We start from the raw sequence: 19,758 nt of genomic DNA, 5'->3' as shown, positions 1-19,758 counted from the left end.
AGGCCTCAAGATTGGTGAAAATAGAAGCTATCGAGAAACAAGATCAACTTGCTGATGTCTCAACCAAGCTGCTGGAATTCCGTTTGGGACCCGAAACGGATGTCGGCCTACATGAACGAGAGGGGGTGTTGAAGGAGTAGCAATCCATGATATCCTTTCAACAATTCTAGTTTTTCCATAGCAACAGTGCTTAGTAGCGAACTTTGTTTATAATGAAAAACATATCACTTAGTACCAGAACTCCGCTTAATAAAGACGTACTTTTATATTAGTCTGAAAGCCTTTTGGATTCTGGTTGTTCCTGTCCCTGCCCCAATTCAGCTATCTCAACATAAGCCCGCCCGGCGTCTTTTGCCCGCGTCCGATATTTTTGAGTGTGTGCGTGTTTTTCAATGTTTGTGGCATCGGGCAAGTCCAATTTGAATTCTTCAAGTTTGATATTTTGCTAACATGTCGGCAAACGCCGATAAAGAGACCAATTCTACCAAAATGGTGCGTTTTTGTAGTGTTTTCTCGAACCTGTTGGAAACCTAGAGCTTCAGGAAGTGATGGTGCATATTTTCCGACAATTTTTAGCGAAAACGGTGTCGATTTGGTGCAGAATTTGCGTGTTTCAAAAACGGACCCTCCACTTGGCAGATTTTTTTCTAATGGCGTTGTGTTTATTTTTTGGTGCTCTTGCTTTTCCTGCTACTGCACCTTCCCGCGATTGAGCAAAAAAAAAGTTATGTCTCGTGCTCTCCTCATGTGCAAGTGTAACTGTGTGTAATTGTTGATCGGTTCTGTTCCGCCGAGCGTTCACGGTATTCTTTCACAATGTATCAAATTGATTGGTAAATTGCTCAAATCAAACCCTACCGGTACTCAAGACCAACTTTTCGCAACCTGGGAAGACTGCTTTTCTCCTCATTTACATACCTGCTTGCATGAAAGAGCAAAACGCGTGATTAGCAGTTCACACTGGGATTATGTTGCGCATAAGCGGTATAATATGGGTTATTGATTTTGGCACGTATTGTTAAAAAAAATTTGGGTGTCTGGGTGTGTTTTTGTGCCTTCTATTTGATTTTAGTTAAACAAATGTAATGAAAGTTTTCTTAAAAATTTTAACTGTGCATTTCACAGTTTAACATTTTATCTTAATCACGAAATGCAACGCTTGTTCAAGTTTTGCTTGTAAAAATTAGATTGTCATTTCGATAGTACTTATGTGGACACTTTTCTTAATATAATAATGTTCAGTTGATTGTTCGTGATGAAGTTATTTACCTAAACCATAATATAATCTTATAACATGTTAGTTGCTTGCTAGAAAAAGTAACTCAACAACGAAATTCTTTAAAGGCCTCTTTGGGCTCAGCAGTTTTATGAATTGATTTAACTATTATAGTAAAACATTTTAAACATAAGATGCTCTCTGGATGTGAATTCTTTAACTTTATATCAATTATGCAAATTTTGTATCAGATTATATTTTTTTTTTAAATTTATGTTCTATTGCAGCTTAACTGATTTAAAAAAAAACAATATTGTCAAGTGGAGAAGACTTTAAGAGCTTCTAAACACTTAAGCTTATCATCTTGAAATTATAAAAGTCACAGGCACATAAATACTTTATAAGTAAAATGCCTTAATAAAAACCATTTGTAAATTATTAAAATTTACCAACCCTATGAAGTAAAAAATCTAGAAAGTCGCATCGGAGCAATATGCACCATCACATGTAAACAGCGAAATTTTTATACTAATCGTTTAGTTCCTCGATAGTACTCACTTTTTCTCACGTCAACCACAAACATCTCAATAGTTTGTTATTGTATTTTTTTTTCTTCACCCCCTGTCAGGCCGAAGATCGCGAGGAGGAGAAGACTACCGACACCGGTAAAACCGAAGATGCCGAGAAAGCGGTAAAGGATCCCAAGGTTGCGTCCGACGAGGACGATGAGGTGGACGACGAAGAGGAAGACCACGCGGACGGCAAAGCTGCCACCGGGGACAAGAAAGACGAAGGGAACGGTGAAGCCAGTGGTAAAGAGAAGGCAGCAGCGGCAGCTAAAGCTGAGAAAGGTTGGTCACAACACAACACAGAACATGCACAAAAAACTAAATTGTTTGATGACGAACTTACCACACTCACGCGTGTTGAATACAACCGATTTGTTTGATCTATTTTTCCGCGCAGGTAGATGTCAGGGGTGATGGGGGAAGCAATGTTTATCGGAGATGAGCGTTTATCACATTTGTTAGTGTTTTTTTTTCAGTTGTTGCCGAAACGCTTTATTTCGTTTTATCATTCGTGATAAGAACGCTAGATAAGGTCACAGAGAACTAAGGTCATAATCATAAACATTGTTCAAATGAACTATTCAAAAACTTTAAACGATCCTCCTAAGACAGTTTGACATACAGATAAAAAGTTTCATTTTACCGAGTGTATCCATTTCATTTATTATGTTAGTAAGAGGAGGATCCGTAATAGTCGGTGAAGACTCAATTGTTAGCATTCAAACAACTTTTAGGAAAGGTAAGGGAGCTGCTTAGGTATCACTTCCAAAATTTATTTTTTGGCAGGGTTCGGAGTTGCTTTCCTGTAGCTGATTGGCTTTTCTAGTTGATACTTTTCGGTGAATTTAAAATCAAATAAAAACAATTCTTTTTACGTTTCGGCCTACTACCTTCAGCCATCCTCAGAAAACTATATTATAAACAAAAAACTTAAATTAATACAAAAAATTCTTCACAATATTCCATCACAATTTCACTGCACTTTTGCACTTACGATTTGTATCGCCGCGTGCTTCCTGAACGGCTGTCTTACTTGATTTAAGTCCGGTTTTGAATCGCTTCTAGCAGCTGGCGTCTATCATTCCCGGTGTCGTCGTGATGTTGGTTGTTGTCGTCGTGTTCGGTGACGTCGTTTTTCCTGTAGCTGTGATTTCAGAGCTACTCCAGGTTGTCGTCTTCCGGGCCAGCCTTCTAGTGGACTTTGTTGAACCTGTGGAGGACTCACGTTGTGGCCGTAGTAACCCAGGTTCGAATCCTGGTCACGACAGTGCCTCTTTCATCTCCGGGCCGTTGACGAAGCAGGACGCTTGTCGGAAATGTACGAAATGCTCTATTTTGCGGCTCCACAGAACCCATCAATATTAATAGGATAATAATTACTTACCTGGAATTTATAACTGCCATTTGATATACTTAGGTACAATAGTCTGGTTCATAAAAGGTGTATGTTGTATGTTTCCCGTAAAGATACTATAGTAAAGAGAGAGGCGCCATCTGATCCCTTACAAAATAATGACCTTGCAACCCTGCTGTAGGGCTGCGTTTAAGACTGCTTGGTTCTGCTCGATTGGAATGACACTTACAGAAAATAAAAAATTCCAATCGTGACATTTCGTCTCTTTAACTGAACATGGAAAAACATTACGCTCTAACTTCTAATCTTTTGTCAATTGCCTTGCCTCTACTTTTGGTGAAACGTACGTCGTTTGAAACCGAAAAAATAATTTTTGAGCAAAATTAGCCAATGTTAACTGATAAATGATCCAATCTGCATAAAATACAAAACTATCTTAAGAACTAGAATTTTTACAGAAGAATTAATAGCATATTGACATTCAGCACCTTCAAATTAGTCAGCTCACAAAATTTGTACCAGCAGTCTTATATTTCAAAATAAAGACTTCATTTTTCCAATTTAATGTGGTCCTCCCTCTATGGTGATATTTGATGGTCATAAAACCGCTTTGAGGGTAGGTACCCAATACAACCATACCAACCCCCCCCCCCCCTCCCCCTCCCCCTTTTAGGCCAATCTGCAAAATGTATAATGTATGTACAGTTTTTCAAAATTCGATCATGAAGTTTTTCCCAAACCATAATTACAGGACAAATAGCCAGAACGAATCAAATTTAAAAAATTGTAAAATTTATTACACCACCTAGCAACACAAACATTACTTATCATTGTTCTTTCTGTTACCTGCAGAGGAAAAAGTTAAAGACAAGAAGACAACCCCATCCAAGAAAAAGACCGTAGATGAGGAGGAAGCAGAAGATGAGGAGGAAGATGAAGGTGAAGGAGAAGGAGAAGATGAAGATGAAGAAGAGGGTGAGGGCGAGGAAGACGAGGAGGAGGAAGAGGACGATGAAGAAGATGATGATAAGGTGAAATCAAAGAAAGCGAAGGTGGAAAAGAAAACAAAAGAAGAAGAGAAGCCGGCAGTAAAGAGTAAACCTAAACCAGAACCTGCTAAAACTGCTGTAGCTAAGAATGGCGAAAAGAAGCCTCCGTTCAGCGGAAAGCCTCTTGGTGCTATTTCGAAGATTGATGCCAACATCGTCAACACCAAGATGGAATCTCTTCAAACGTTGCATTTCTTCCTCTTCGAGAAGGAGGGTAAAGTTCCGGTTATGAAGAAGAATTTAAAGAAATTTAGCGGTTTCGATTTTGACGCAGATTCAGACGAATACAAAAAACGATTGCAAGCAGCAGAAAAAGTTGACCAGAAGAAACTTGCTCAAACGGCTGAAATTCTACTGCTGGATAGTCAAGGCAGCAAGGAGGAGCTCGCGGAACGTATCTTCCAATTCCTGCTGAAACCGGACGGTGAAGAAGATGTTCCCGAAGAAGAACCGGAAGACGAAGAAGAGGAGGAGGAAGATATTAGCGAAGAGGAAACCAAGAAGCCATCCAAACGGGGTGCCCCGCCTAGCTCCAGAAATTCCGGAAATAGACCGCAAAGATCAACCGCTGGTCGGGGATACCAAGGTACGTGAATAGCATGGTACCGAATGATATTAGTGTTGTCTGCTTAAATTTTCATTTAACAAAATACTTTCCTCACACTAGACGGTTTAGTCTCTTTTTTAACCTTCGTGTTCTATTATTTAGCCCGCAGTAGAAAGTTTCTTCCCTTATTCTATCCGCTTTCGGAATGGCTAAACTTTGTTCTATTTAATAACTATTTTAGACAATTCCTTATATGTAGATTACACCAGCTCGGAGGAAGAACAGAAGGTGGCCAAACCAGGACGACGGCGGCGAAATGACTCCGACAGTGGATCTGATGTAAGTTACATTTACCGGTCCCTTTATGATTTATCTCGTTATGGTTATCATTGATTCAACAGTACAATCCTTCGGCCGGTTCCGATTCGGACGCCGGTAAGCGACGATCGGGACGACCACCTGCACGGGGCAGCCGTGTTTCAGCGAGAAGCCGTCGCAAGCAGTCCAGCGACGAGGAAGAGTCGGAAAGCATTAGCGATGACGACTTCAGTGATGTAAGTTTGAATTGTTTTCACAAAAAAACTTATATTAATGGTACATTACTTTTTTTCTAGGATGAGCCGAGGAAAAAGAAGGCAAAGAAGCCAACCTCAGGACGAGGGCGAGGCCGTGGACGACCAGCGGGTCGAGTGGTGGCGCCCAAGGGCCGAGGTCGCAAGCGAAAGGCGTCTACCGAGAGCGAAGAAGACGATGACGAAGATGAAGAGCAGGATTCCGACGGAAGCGAAGATAGCGATCGGCCACAGAAGAAAACCCCAACCAAGGGTGGTAGTCCCAAAAAAGCTTCGCCGCCTAGTGGTACGTTGAATAACAACCGATTGAATTGAAGTTGTCTAAATATAAATAATTTTTAAAATATTTGCTGTAGCCAAGGGCAGACCAAAGCGTCCGGCACCAGCCAAGAAATCTAAACGTGATGAAACAACGGACGAAGAGGACGATGATGACGATGCAGGCGTTGGAGCTGAATCTGAGGATGAGAAGCCTTTGAAAAAAACCGGCAAGGAAGAAAAGGGTGACAAAAAAGAGGGCAAGAAGAAAGAGGAGGGCGCACCACCCAGTGTGAGTATCAATTTCTTATTATAAATTTCTAAGTTCAGTGATGAGCAGTCGAATTCAAACTTTGAAAAATTCGAGATAATCTTTTCCGTTATAGTCAAACTGTGATTGTTTTGTATTCGAATTTAAGTATTCGAAATTATTAATAAAATGTCATTTCGTTTCTCCCTTACAGGATGCCGACATCAAAGATTTCCTCAAAGAAATTCTCGAAGAAGCTAATCTGGAGGAAATTACAATGAAAACCGTGTGTAAGAAAGTGTACGCCAAGTATCCAGATCACGATCTCACACATAAAAAAGATTTCATTAAGGCAACAGTGAAATCCGTAAGTTCCATCTCTTTCTTAATAGGCGGGTTACAATTGCTTACTTTTGTTCCTAATTTTTTTAGCTGATATCCACGTAAAACGCCAACAGAACGCATCTTTTCAATGTAATGAACGTTTCATTCGAACGAACAACCAACCTATACCACATTTATTAAACAACAGAAATCACAAAATATGGCTCTTCATGTGGGGTCACAAGAATATATGTGCATTCGAACACGTATGATGTACGAGCTCTGTCAGCAGACGGATCAGAAGATACATTTTAATTTTCAAATAATGGCGATTCGCTAGGCCCTTGTCGAAACTGCACCACAGAACAGGATTGTAAGAATTTTAGGTATGGCACATCTTACTCCCAACTTTCCTTCAGAGTTCAGCACTTCAAGTAAATGGCTGTTGCAAGTAAAGTATAGCAGTTAGCAAGTAAGCGTGAAAAATATGCAAATCAGTTTAACCGAGTTTACAATGAATGCTAGGTGTCGTTTTGAATACCGCAAGTTAGGAAAACGAACTTTTCACAATTTTGACCACGAAAAATAATTCTCTGTCCTCTAAAGTACAAACTGAATCAATCCACGCAAGTGGATTGTTCTATTTCGGCGCAAAAAGTCCCTTTTTTATACTCAATGTTTTCTACATACTACGTGTAACTATTCTTACGTGTACATTTACATAAAAAAAAACTTATTGCATTCTGATTTTTTTCCCAATTGACTTTTTGAAATTCAATTTCGTTCATTCTGTTTTTTTTTTATAAATTACGACTATTTGCAACTATTCTGTTTTCCAAATGCACCTAAACAAATTAAGAAAATCGAAAGCAACATAATTAAAATTCGCAAGCACCAGTAAATATGCAAAGACAAACAATATTTGGACTCAAATTTTGGGATAGCAGCAAACGGGCCAATCCGAATCAGCAATCCTGAGTAGAGGGCTCTTGTGATGAAGTTTAAATAAAGCTATCCAACGCATAAGATTTGAAGGCGGTAAATTACAAAAAAAAAAACAAGTCTTTAACAAAAACCGTTTTGCAAACGGCAGAGAGCAGAATTTTCTTTTTTATATGTAACGGTACTGAGAGTGTAATGTAATGAAAATAAATTTGCTAGATATCGCAGTGTTGGAATAAGCAAAAAAAATACATTAAGCAAAGGAAGAACAGATGAATAGAAAAGTCAGAAATATTATTCAGATCAAAATAAACTATAACAACTAGATGGACCTTCGAAAAAATAAAGCTTTTGTTTGTTGAAATATCACAAATCAGTGTGGAATGCATAATTTCAATGGGGCCTTTTTATTCATCGGTTGCGACTGCAAAATGTAGCACGACATCAATCTTTTGATAACTATAAGACTTCTGAAATAATTTAAAGAAAACTGTTTCGACAGTTGAGCATTTCAATCAAATGCAGTCGTTAATCAACGATAAGACAGTGCAGTTTTTTAACAGTTTCAAACGAATGGTTAGAACTGACTCAGACAAAAATTCCTTTGTCCTACATAAATTTCATTAGCTACATGTGCTTTTCCGAATGAGCGTGGGCATTTGGTATAAAATGTAGTACTAGAATAGCAAGCGGTAAAATAGTCCGAGCCCAATTATAGCGGCCATTATTTGTACTAAAAAAGTACTAAATTTGCGGCGATATTTTGACAGCTGGCATCATCACAAAATTTCGTAAAATCATCCTGGTCGGTTTTAAAATACAGTCACTATTTTTCAGTTTCTCGTAAATAGCATTGTATTTAAATTACGCGGTGCAGATTTATCGGAGTTTTCTTAAAATGTATTCAATGCAAAGTGTAAATGCTGGCCCTTTCTGGAGCAACGGTCCCAGTCCTGGAGCGTTTTACAATTTCCCAGGAAATAGTCATGGCAGTCACAACGCGGCAGCTGCGCGTTTCGAAACTCCCGGAGAATTCGGAACTCAAAGATCATAGTGAGTATTTTTTATGTAAAACCTAGAAAATCAAAAGCGATATTTTAAAAAAGAAAAACATACCTAACCTTCAATAAACATTTTTGATAAAAAAAAAAATTATCGTTCTAATTGCTTAACCTTATAGCATTCCGGTTACTACGGGAACATCTGTAGTTGGCTTGAAATTTGCCAACGGAGTTATTATTTCCGCTGACAAGCTGGTCTCCTACGGAAGCTTGGCGAGATTCCATGATGTGGATCGTGTCTACAAAATCAATGACAAAACCATCATCGGTATTGAAGGGGATTTTGCCGATTTCCAGTTCATCAAGCGTCACATCGACCAGAAAGTGTATGCTTTTACATAAATTCAAATTTAGTTTGTGAAATTACAATTTACCTCATTTTACAGGGTTGATGACCTGTGCCTGGCAGATAAGAATGAGCTGAAGCCGAAGTCTCTGTACAATTGGCTAAACCGTGTGATGTACAACCGCAGATGTGATTTCCGGCCGTTGTATCTCGAAATAATCGTCGGTGGCATCCAAGACGGCGAACCCTTCCTGGGTCACATCAACCCACGAGGACGTGCCTACACCAGTAACGTAATCTCGACGGGTTATGGAACGCATTTGGCCCTTCCTCTGTTGAGAGAGTATTCGGAAAATCCTACAGCTTACGCCGGTCTGGATAAAGCAAAAGCTGCTGACCTCATAAAACGTGTTATGGAAGTTTTGTGGTATCGCGATTGTCGCAGTGATCCCAAATATTCGCAAGCCATTTGCACCACCGAGGGAGTTCAACTCGACGGTCAATGCTTCGTCAACCAGAACTGGAACCTAGCTACCATGATCAAGGGTTATTAGAGCATAGATTAACTTCTCTTTTGAATTCATACAAATTATAACTTTTTTTTCATTGAATAAACGGTAATGTAACATTGTAAGCTCTGTCTTCCATCCGATTTCATTTTTCTTGTTCAGATGGTTCTCTTATAGAAGTAGAATACTAAGCTGAACAAGGGGGTTAAGCTAATATATTTCGACTCTCATACCAGTAACATTGATAGCAATAAGGACTATTGAGTTGGGCGATTAGGAACAGTTTCGAAGAAATGGAAACACTTAACACTTGAAGTATATTATATACACATAGAGTGTTATTCGGACTTCTCAAGGGTAGGGAAACAAGTCTTTGTAGTGATGGATTCAAAGGACTCAAAGCTATAATTGAATTACAATTAGATACAAAAAAAAACATATCACATGGTCGCTTACATTCAAAGTTTCCTACTTCACACAAGATTACTTCCTCGATGGCTACTACGACTGCCTTTTATCAGGTCCTATTAAATAATTTTCTTATTAGGCTATGCTTTAAACTAAATCTAAAAACTTACGTCACGTGAGATCAGACTGGCCAACTTCTTTCCACAATACACGGCTTTCAGCACATTAAACCTAAACATATAAACATTTAAATTTTGCTCTCCTTCCGAAATTCGGTTACTTACGGTACGCATGGACTCAATCAATTTGCTCAGTAATTCCTGTCGATTCAACGGCACTCGCACTCGATCTAAATAAAAGCTTCCTATTAGCACTTGATCCTTTTCTCTACTTTTTCTACTTACAGATCCAGTCTAGAGTTTCGCTAAAACTTTCCGATAAGCGGCAGTGCCCGTAATCACTCAAATTACTCCAAATCAATTTGATCACAAACTCTTTCTAGCTAAACCGAATTCATAACAGAACAAAATGGTGTAAACATTCATCATACTTTTACTAACACAAATTTCTGTACACAATTCTATACCTATTCCGTACACAATTCTACACCTATCTTATCAATCATCATCGATCCGTCATCAATGTTTTTCTGACGCACAGTGGTCGAATTTGCGTACAACATACCCCCACCCGTAAGCCCAGTAGTTATTCCATCGGTTAATTTCTGCTGGGTTTACCACTTTCAACTTCGAGTACAGCCAATTTTGACACTGGTCGCAGCTTCTTTTTATTGTTCACCTGCACAACTGCTGAGCGAACTCTCCCATCCATACCGACTTTGACCTCTGTGACGATTCCTCTTTCGTGTTTATTTTCTTCCTGTACGAACACTAGATCTCCTACAGCTATTTCTCTGACGTCTTCAAACCATTTTGTGCGTTTATTTAAACTGGGAAAATATTCATGCTGCCACCTTTGCCATAACTTGTCAGCCAGTTGCTGTGCGCGATGGTATCTGCTTCGTAAAGCGTCCACTTGTTCTGTTTGACTCCGAGGTGGAAGACATTCGGCGGCACAACCTTTCAAAAAATGGTTCGGCGTGAGAGCTTCCAGGTCATCCTTGACATTTGTCGAAACATATGTCAGTGGTCTTGAGTTGATCAAATCCTCTGCTTCCACTAAAGCAGTAGATAGAATCTCATCCGTGAGTTTTCCTCCGTCTACGATTGTGTTCAAGGCTACCTTTACCGATCGAACCATCCGCTCCCATACTCCACCCATATGTGGTGCTGCTGGTGGATTGAAGGTCCACTTAGTTTTTGAGCATGTGAAAGTGTCGGCACAGTCTCCATTGATCTTTCGGATCGCAGCGGCTAGTTCTCTACTGGCTCCAACGAAATTCGTTCCGTTATCGGAAAATATTTCAAGCGGACTTCTCCTCCTCTTCACAAACCTTCGGATAGCCATTTTACACGATTCCGTATTCAAAGTATGAGCCACCTCCAGATGCACGGCACGAGTCGTCATGCATGTAAACAAGGCCACCCAACGCTTTTCTCGTCGTCTTCCAACAGAAACTTCTAGTGGACCAAAATAGTCTAATCCAACATATGAAAATGGCTCTACTCCCAGGGCCATTCGTTGTCTCGGTAAAGGTGCCATTTTGGGAATGAACGGTCGCGCTTTGTGCACTTTGCACCACTGACATTCCTTTATAACCGACTCTACAATTGCTCTCAGGGACCCAATACAAAAACGCTGCCTTAGTTCGTTAACAACTGTTTCTCTGCTGCTGTGATTCGTTCTTTGATGACAATTTTCGACCAATTTCCTAGTTATCGGGTGCCTTTTGGGAAGAATTATTGGGAATCTTGCATCATAGCTAGCGAAATCTGCGAATACTGTTCTTCCTTCTACCCGTAGAACTCCGAACTCATCAAGAAAGGGCGATTTGTCATACAGATTGCTAGAACGTTCCAGTTGTCTCTGCTGATCCTTCGGTACTTTTCGGTTTCGTGACAGTAGAGCTATTTCATCCGCGTATTCCTCCTGCTGCGCCATCCGCCACAAACAATTTTCCGCCATGAAATATTCTTCTTGTCGAAGGGGTACAACCACTCCTGGAATCTGCGATTTTCTGCCGGCCGCATTTGTAGGAAGGGCGTCTATCGGTTTATTTGCCACTCGAAGCTTGCAATTTTCGACGTAACGGTACACTGTTGCCACCATGCGCACTAAAATAGTCCACCTCGATATATGCTCAATCCGGCTTCCAAAAACATCCGTACAAGTTGTAGCGCTGAACAGAACATGAGCTCGAACTTCATCCTCGATGACTATAATATTCTGGTTTTGTTCTGGCCAATTTTCTTCCGACTGGTGCAAAAATTCAGGACCCTTGAACCACCGACTATCTGAATTGATTTCCGTTCCTTTCCCCCATTTAGTTAAATCATCTGCTGCATTTTCTTTTGATGGTACCCATCGCCAGTCTTCAGGATTGGTTAAGCTTAAGATCTGACCAACACGATGAGCTACGAATTCTTTAAATTTCTTCCGCTCTGATCTAATCCACGAATAAACCGCCTTCGAATCTGTCCACATAACCGTTTTGGTAATTGGAAAGGAATGACTCTCTCGTATGCCTTTTGCAAGGCGGGCCCCCAATGTCGCGGCTTGCAATTCTTTCCTGGGTATCGACATGTGCTGTAATGGAGCAACTTTGGCTTTGGCTTCGATAAAGGCACAATGAATCAGTTCATCTTTCACAAACCGGAAGTATGCAACAGTGCCATACGCGTCTTCACCGGCATCGGAGAAAACGTGCAACTGTACACTCTCGTACGATGTTGAGTCGAATCTGCCAAGGTAACAACGAGGAATTTCAACGGTGTCGATCAACGGAAATAGATTTGTCCAACGTAACCATTGGTGATACTGCTCCTCTCTCAATTTATCGTCCCATTCGATTCCACTTCGCCATACATCCTGCATAATTATCCGTCCATGGATCAGGATTGGCGCCAGAAATTGTTTCGGGTCAAACATGCTCATGATGCACCTCAACGCAATTCGTTTAGTGGGCCATGCACCTTCCTTAATAAAGGGGTGCAGGTCCGCGCGCATGTCTGTCGAAAAAACAAATGTATCCTTGACGGCATTCCAACTGATACCCAGAACACGTTCAACATTATCAGTTTTGTTAACTTCAACAAACCTAGCAGATTCCATGGAAGTAGAGCCAAGTTCTTTGAGCACTTCAGGAGAATTACTCATCCAGTTCCGCAATTCGAAGCCGCCAGCTGCATGTACCGCTTTTACATCCTTAGCCCTCTGAACAGCTTCACATTCCGTGTCAACACTATCAAAATAATCGTCGACGAAATGCTTCTCGATGATAGCCTTTGCCGCCTCAGGGTACTGCACTGCATGCTCTCGAGCATTTAAGTTTTTGACGTACTGCGATGTACAAGGAGAACAGCTAGCTCCGAACACCACCACGTCCATTACAAATATCTGCGGCTCTCGTTCGACATCTGTACGAAACAAGAAGCGTTGAGCCTGGCGGTCCTCCGATCTCACACGTATCTGGTGGAACATTTCTCGAATGTCCGCTCCAAAAGCAATCCGTCTCTCCCGAAAACCGTTGATAACTGTTGATAAACACGAAACCATATCCGGCCCTTTCAGAAGAAAATCGTTGAGCGAAACTCCTTTGTTCTTAGCAGCGGCGTCCCATACTAGACGCATCTTTCCTTGCTTCTTCGGATTAATTACAAAGTTTAGGGGCAGGTACCACGTCCTCTCCGGCGGAGTGTTTTGTAATTCTAGCTCTGTAATCAAATGAGCGTAACCCTTCTCGATGTACTCGTGCAACTGTTTTAAAATGGCCTCACGAACGCCCGGCTGCTTATCCATTCTACGATCCAAGCTATTTGTTCGTTTCAAAGCCATTTGATAACTCTCCGGGAACCTCACGTTGTCTGTTTTCCACAGCAACCCAGATTCGAAACGATCTCCTGTACGTCTTGTCGTTCGCTCCAATATTTCGCGAGCTCGCCGGTCTACGTTCGATTCCAGCAGAACTGGAGATATCCCAACTGCTTCGATGCTAAAATATTCTTTCAAGGACTCATTCATTTCTCGGTCGTTTCTATCGCACTCGTCGCAGGAGCGGTGATGTCCCAAGAAATGTACATTGGCTACTACACCTGTTCGTGGTCCGTACAAACTCCATCCTAGCCGACATTGTATAGCGACGGGTTCTCCTAACTCTCCTATTCGGGATTGAAGCGGGGCGATAAGATGAGCATTGTTGATTCCAATCAACAACTTCGGTTTTGTTGACCCGTAGCTTGGGATTTCAATGTCCCGCAGGTGTAAGAATTTCTCACGCAGCTCACCGCTGTCCAAACATTGCATGGGTAAGTCCAGTTTACGGACGGTTCTAGCATCAATCAGATCGAAGCGGTTCATGTCATCTACAGCCGATATTTGAAGGTGTATTTTAGCTGATCGATTCTCCACCGTACTCATTCCGTTGGTCCAACTCATTTCCAGAGGTTCTATGTTTCCCTTTGATCCCAACTCCTTAGCTAGTTCGTCCTCAATCAGTGTCACTGATGATCCTTCGTCTATCAGCGCTAACGCCTTCAGTTTTTTTAGGTCGCTGTAAACCACTACAGGAATCATTCGAAATATGACTGACTGTCGATGACTGTTGCAGCTCGCAATCAAATGCGGTGCGTTTGAATTTGACTCCCAGTGTAAGAGTGGATGATGTCTCTGATCACAACGGTTCGTACCACATCGGCGTTTCGACATGCAATGTTTTCCGTTATGGTTGTACAGGCACAATGGGCACAACTCTAACCGCTGTACCATGTTCCAACGTTCCTGCAAATTCGATGCTCTGAATTCATTGCAATTGCGTCCAAAATGTCCTGCCAACCCGCAAATCGAGCAGCCCTTAGAGTGATAGTTTTCGGAAGAGACAGCTGTTCTAGACGGAGGAACATTTTCAAACTCCTGTTGACTGCATGTACAGCACTTGTGACCATCAGTATCCGTAATGTTGACAAATCCTTTAACCACCGGTTTTTCACGCCGTCTCCCTCTCACCGGGTCTTCGATGTTGCACGGCGCATATGTTACCTCCAGCGCTTTGTCCACCAACTCTTCCATAAATTCTCCGAACACCTCCAGATCCACCGCTATCCGTTTTCGCTTGAACTCCACCCATTCCATTGCGTAGACCGAGGGTAGCTTCTGAACCAACCGCTGCATCAAGATAGGATTTCGAAGATGATCTGTCAATTTCGCTGCTTTCATGTGCTGAGTAACCTCCTCAACGGCACTCCCAAACTCAATAACAGACTCCAGATCTTCTGAGTTGGGGCCCGGAAGGGTCTGTATACGATCGGCCAATATCGTTGAAAGAACTTCGGGGTTTCCAAAACGTCTGCGTAACTTTTGAATTATGAAAGGAACGTTTTCTGGAAGAAGTAAACGATTCCGCACCACGTCCAATGCCTTTCCAGTCAAAGCCTCGCGTAGACGAACCAGATTCTCTGAATCACTAAATCCGCAGGCTGTATTCGATTGTTCATATGAGCTTATGAATATTGGCCATTCTTCGGGTCGACCTGAGAATTTCGGCAAGCTCTTTGGGTAAACTTGCCTAGACGCGATTATCTGCAGCTGAGATGCGCCATCGGAGAGTTTTGTAGTGCTTAAAGCCGTACCTTTAAAAGACTTCGATGCGACGCTACTTATTTCTGGCAAACCAATTCCACCACAAGCTATTTCACATCCAGAAATTTCCTTTTCTTGACGGTCCTCCTCCTTAGGTGTCGATTGTTTTCGCTGTTCGTACGTCGTTTCGCTTCGACCCACCTCGGAATCCTTTTGCCAATCTTCAACTCTTTTCCGGAGATTATACTCTTCATCCTCGCTGGAATCGCCTTCGGGTTCAGTTTCTTCTTCCGCAAGCCTTTCTAAAACATGTCTGCGTTCCATGAGCTCCTTCTCACGCCTGATTCCTTTCAGCTCCATCTCCAATAATTTTCGCTCAATTTCTTCTTCTTGGCGCCTTTGCGTGTTCTCTTCTTGCAACCGTTGTAGCTCACGCTTTGCCTTCTCACGCGTTGAAGCCTTTGACGACCTGCTACCAGCACTACTTGCACTGCACTCACTTTTTTTATCTTCACTCCGCGTTCCAATAACAGAAGAATTGGTATCTGGGAAACGTAAAAGAGACTTTCTAATGGCGCCGGTATACGTGCTTTCTGTTCTAGCATCCGATCTAACTGCCTGCCTATCATCCTGTTGCTCGACCTGACCTTTCTTAGCTGTTTTAACGATATTCTTGGAGGGTAATTTCGATTTAGGGTTTTTTTTATGTTTTTCTTTGCATGCACGCGGGGGACCACGACGAGTTTTTGTATTCCCTGCCGAAGCGAACGATTCCAAAAGCGATGGCTCGTCCGTTATACATTTTACGCAGAACCAAACACTTTCTGATACGCTGTCTTGAACATTTACGCAGGAAAAATGATACCAATCTCCACACCGATTGCACCGAACGCTTGCATCGTAATTCTCGCCCTCCTCGCAGCACTTATACTTGTAACCTTCCGCCATCTTGGATTTTGAATCTTTGAGAATGTTATTCGGACTTCTCAAGGGTAGGGAAACAAGTCTTTGTAGTGATGGATTCAAAGGACTCAAAGCTATAATTGAATTACAATTAGATACAAAAAAAAACATATCACATGGTCGCTTACATTCAAAGTTTCCTACTTCACACAAGATTACTTCCTCGATGGCTACTACGACTGCCTTTTATCAGGTCCTATTAAATAATTTTCTTATTAGGCTATGCTTTAAACTAAATCTAAAAACTTACGTCACGTGAGATCAGACTGGCCAACTTCTTTCCACAATACACGGCTTTCAGCACATTAAACCTAAACATATAAACATTTAAATTTTGCTCTCCTTCCGAAATTCGGTTACTTACGGTACGCATGGACTCAATCAATTTGCTCAGTAATTCCTGTCGATTCAACGGCACTCGCACTCGATCTAAATAAAAGCTTCCTATTAGCACTTGATCCTTTTCTCTACTTTTTCTACTTACAGATCCAGTCTAGAGTTTCGCTAAAACTTTCCGATAAGCGGCAGTGCCCGTAATCACTCAAATTACTCCAAATCAATTTGATCACAAACTCTTTCTAGCTAAACCGAATTCATAACAGAACAAAATGGTGTAAACATTCATCATACTTTTACTAACACAAATTTCTGTACACAATTCTATACCTATTCCGTACACAATTCTACACCTATCTTATCAATCATCATCGATCCGTCATCAATGTTTTTCTGACGCACAGTGGTCGAATTTGCGTACAACATAGAGTTCAAGAAGTAAGATTAATGGTTTTGATAAAATTCCACACAGTGCATCACGTTTTCCTAGTGAAACGTAGAAAATTACAAAGTGAAGCCAGATGAGTATTTTATTAAAACCTTGATTATCCGAAAAGAAGTACTCAAGAGCTTTTCGGATTGTTTGTTAACTAGGTGTTTTTATTTTATTGTTGGTATCCACATGTCTTTCGAATAGTTCGTAATATATGAAGAAATCTCCTTAATATCATACAAACAAATAATTGTATATTTTCTGCCAAGTTTAGCTCAATATGCATTTACATGATTATAAATAGCAATATATTTCTCGAAATTAGTCGTAGTCTAAATTATCTTCATTTTGGATTGAGAATTATTGTTGCATATCATATTTCAGTCTATGTCCACACCCTTAGAAACACAGAATTAAACAGATCAGATCAAAAATGAGTACTCATTGATTTCACTGTACTGTCGTGGAGGTTTCAATCTTTTCAGATGCTGCATCAACAAGTTCTTTCGGTTTAGTCACAAACGGCAGGCTTTCACGATACATAACGCAGGTCCAAATCAGTACAGCTACACTCAAAACTGTAATCAATCCAGGAGGCATGAAATTTCCGGAGCGGACCCACCGGAAGCCCATCATAGTGCCCAGAACAACCAGTAGAATGATTTGAATCAACGGTATTGGTTCGGTACGAGAGTTAAAATACGCCCCTATCGCCAAGAGAACGCCAAACACTATGCCGGCCACCAGCGATGGTATGGAACCTACAAATATTTATCAAAGCACAGTAGATTTATTTGATTAGTAACTTGAGCTTAACAAAACCGTGGTTTAACTCACCCGCTTTCAAGTAACCAATTATGCCACCAATTGCTACCAAAACAGCAAAAACTATTCCTACTACATCAATCATTTTAGAATATAGGAGTTAAACACTGTAAAACCGAAAGGCCTCAAATTGTAAATCAACTTAGTGATATTTAACAATGGACGAGCAGAAGCAGCAGAAGGTTAACGGCATTAGTAACGAGCCTCTATAAACAAAAGAGACGAAATGTCACGATTGGAATTTTCGATTTCCTGTCAGTGTCATTCCAATCGAGCAAAAGAATTGTCAAACTGGAAAATTTGGAATTGCGAAAGCGGCGGTAGCGAAAGTATTATCATTCATATATGATATATCTGTAAACAAAGGGTAATCAAAACACAGTTTTTGGATGCTCTATTTCAATTACAAGCTAGATTCTCAAGGACTTTTTTCTTGGTACTTAATTGGTAAGTTATGATTTTATTTAATGATAAATATGTAGGATATTTTTTTTTTAATTGACTGCACAAGATGTTCCCGGATCAGCGGAGTCGAAATGGAAAGTTTACCAATGAAAGTTGCGGATTCCAGTACAGAATACCCCGAAAGATGGCAGAATGCGAGCAATTTCTCCCGTTTTTTTGGCTCAGTTGGGAACCGGAAGAAAAATATATTTTTAAATCCAGAGCAGGTTTTGTTAGAACAATTTTTTTGCCAAACACTCCATGATTGCACTTTTTTTAATTGATGACAATACCAAAAAACAGCTTGGTAAAACAGCAGACTAGATCAAAAACCACTTCCGAAAAAAGTAAACGCAACAAAAATTGAAGTCATGTGAAGTTTGAAGCAAAGCAGTGCTGCGCTCAAATGAAAGCGGGGTTGCTAGATGATTTATTCTTAAAAGGATCAGATTGCGTCTCTTTTGTTTTTATAAGGCATTTCCCCACTTGTCAAACGAACAGCTGATTTCTCGTGTTTACATTTTTCGGCACCTGGTGGTAGGGTAAAAATAACAACAACACTACGCATGTTCAATGGCCGGATAGTAACGAAACCAAATTGGCGGTGCAATAGTAATGGTTTTGCAAAATTTTTAATTTTTTAAACTACCAAAAATTAAATAATTGTAGACATGAAATACTTTGAAGGTAATGTTGATGTTATGTAGTGTAAATTTGAAAAAAAAATTGTTTTGAAGAAATAATTGAACAGTGCTAATCTCCCAAGTTCAAAATGGCGACCAGTAGGTGTTTACATTTTTCAAAACAAAAACAAAAAGCTACCCTACCACCATCTGTCTCAGGAAATACTCTATTACAGGCTCTTTAGGCATTAGCAGAAGGAGAAGAAGCGAATCATACAATAGCTTTGTTCAATGACCACCAGAAGCAGCAATTTATAAAAAGGAAAACATTTTTATAAATTGGAATAGGTATGAGAATGCTGATAACTCTACATGAGGTTGAAAGAGAGGTGATAAATTGGAGGAAGAGGAATTCAAAAAGAGAAAAATGCGCGAGAAGCTAAATTACATCGTCCGATAAACATGTTGGAAATACAAGAAAAGGTGCTGGAGTTAGCAGTTAAAAAGCAATTTCTACACTATTATTGAGTCAGAAGCATGCTTGTCCAACACCTCGCAAACAGAACAGAGCAGAGAACGAATTACACTTTTATCATTTCGGTTTCCGAGTGCACTGTTCAGCCGATCAACGTTCACTTATCTTTTTGCCGAGTGCGCCCGATTGCGGTTGCTCTGACGGTCGGGTGGACGTCGCTCGCTCTAAAGAAAAGAGAAGGAGCTGGCAAGAAAATTGTGCTCTAGCGACGCTGCTGTGCCGCTCAGTGTATCAAGCCAGAAAGATTTCAATGCTGGAATGTTTTCTTCAAAAAAGCCGTTATGCAGTGCGGAACAGTGCATCAGTTGAAGAGGTCCAATGTAGGTTTATGTATGAACTATTTTTGTACGTAGCCGGGCCGGGCACTTCCTGGCAAATTATTTGAAAAACATGGTGAAAACCGGGCAAATAATCTGAAATTCTCCATTCCATAAACCGAGCAATATCCGGCCAAATCTGAGGAAATTCCAGACATTCATCTAGTAAAGAAAAACGACTTACATTTTTTTTGTCGCAACACATCAGCAGTGTCAAATTTATGTTTAAAGCATACGAAGTAA

General features: G+C 40.7%; 4 protein-coding genes across 5 annotated transcripts; 2 read left to right on the top strand and 2 right to left on the bottom strand.

Annotated features, from left to right (window-relative positions):
• The first annotated feature begins 340 nt into the window (after positions 1-340).
• Positions 341-6,940, top strand: LOC129744903 (protein DEK). Of its 2 annotated transcripts, none has more exons than XM_055737660.1 (9): positions 341-492; positions 1,845-2,067; positions 3,992-4,774; positions 4,977-5,074; positions 5,137-5,289; positions 5,350-5,593; positions 5,664-5,857; positions 6,030-6,182; positions 6,248-6,940. In XM_055737660.1, the coding sequence occupies exons 1-9, from the start codon at positions 451-453 to the stop codon at positions 6,260-6,262; spliced, it is 1,905 nt and encodes a 634-aa protein (XP_055593635.1). In that variant the 5' UTR covers positions 341-450; the 3' UTR covers positions 6,263-6,940. The 2 variants fall into 2 exon arrangements, with proteins under 2 accessions (XP_055593635.1, XP_055593637.1); XM_055737662.1 differs by having other exon boundaries at positions 342-492; positions 4,995-5,074.
• A 908-nt stretch (positions 6,941-7,848) lies between these two features.
• On the top strand, positions 7,849-9,062 carry LOC129744905 (proteasome subunit beta type-4). The gene is made up of 3 exons (XM_055737664.1): positions 7,849-8,134; positions 8,262-8,468; positions 8,529-9,062. The coding sequence occupies exons 1-3, from the start codon at positions 7,980-7,982 to the stop codon at positions 8,980-8,982; spliced, it is 816 nt and encodes a 271-aa protein (XP_055593639.1). The 5' UTR covers positions 7,849-7,979; the 3' UTR covers positions 8,983-9,062.
• Positions 9,063-9,286: 224 nt separating this feature from the next.
• Positions 9,287-15,987, bottom strand: LOC129743022 (uncharacterized). The gene is made up of 2 exons (XM_055734967.1): positions 9,750-15,987; positions 9,287-9,694 (listed from the first exon to the last, which is right to left on the bottom strand). The coding sequence occupies exon 1, from the start codon at positions 15,985-15,987 to the stop codon at positions 10,063-10,065; it is 5,925 nt and encodes a 1,974-aa protein (XP_055590942.1). The 3' UTR covers positions 9,287-9,694; positions 9,750-10,062.
• A 1,012-nt stretch (positions 15,988-16,999) lies between these two features.
• On the bottom strand, positions 17,000-17,801 carry LOC129744906 (transmembrane protein 14 homolog). Its single transcript, XM_055737665.1, has 2 exons — positions 17,609-17,801; positions 17,000-17,532 (listed from the first exon to the last, which is right to left on the bottom strand). The coding sequence occupies exons 1-2, from the start codon at positions 17,679-17,681 to the stop codon at positions 17,222-17,224; spliced, it is 384 nt and encodes a 127-aa protein (XP_055593640.1). The 5' UTR covers positions 17,682-17,801; the 3' UTR covers positions 17,000-17,221.
• Positions 17,802-19,758: the final 1,957 nt, after the last annotated feature.

Source organism: Uranotaenia lowii, chromosome 2 (assembly GCF_029784155.1).
Source record: "Uranotaenia lowii strain MFRU-FL chromosome 2, ASM2978415v1, whole genome shotgun sequence".
In the NCBI taxonomy this organism is placed as follows: Eukaryota; Metazoa; Arthropoda; class Insecta; order Diptera; family Culicidae; genus Uranotaenia; species Uranotaenia lowii.
Note: the sequence above shows the minus strand (reverse complement) of the source record. Positions and strands in the feature narration are given on the sequence as shown.

Excerpts from the sequence above, each read along its gene's own strand:
- LOC129744903 (XM_055737660.1), top strand. The coding sequence starts at position 451 with ATGTCGGCAAACGCCGATAAAGAGACCAATTCTACCAAAATG. Across the intron at positions 493-1,844 it reads AGACCAATTCTACCAAAATG|GCCGAAGATCGCGAGGAGGA; the intron begins GTGCGTTTTTGT and ends ACCCCCTGTCAG. Across the intron at positions 5,075-5,136 it reads ACTCCGACAGTGGATCTGAT|TACAATCCTTCGGCCGGTTC; the intron begins GTAAGTTACATT and ends TTGATTCAACAG.
- LOC129744905 (XM_055737664.1), top strand. The coding sequence starts at position 7,980 with ATGTATTCAATGCAAAGTGTAAATGCTGGCCCTTTCTGGAGCAACGGT. Across the intron at positions 8,135-8,261 it reads TTCGGAACTCAAAGATCATA|CATTCCGGTTACTACGGGAA; the intron begins GTGAGTATTTTT and ends TTAACCTTATAG. Across the intron at positions 8,469-8,528 it reads CGTCACATCGACCAGAAAGT|GGTTGATGACCTGTGCCTGG; the intron begins GTATGCTTTTAC and ends CTCATTTTACAG.
- LOC129743022 (XM_055734967.1), bottom strand. The coding sequence starts at position 15,987 with ATGGCGGAAGGTTACAAGTATAAGTGCTGCGAGGAGGGCGAGAATTAC.
- LOC129744906 (XM_055737665.1), bottom strand. The coding sequence starts at position 17,681 with ATGATTGATGTAGTAGGAATAGTTTTTGCTGTTTTGGTAGCAATTGGT. Across the intron at positions 17,533-17,608 it reads AATTGGTTACTTGAAAGCGG|GTTCCATACCATCGCTGGTG; the intron begins GTGAGTTAAACC and ends AAATATTTGTAG.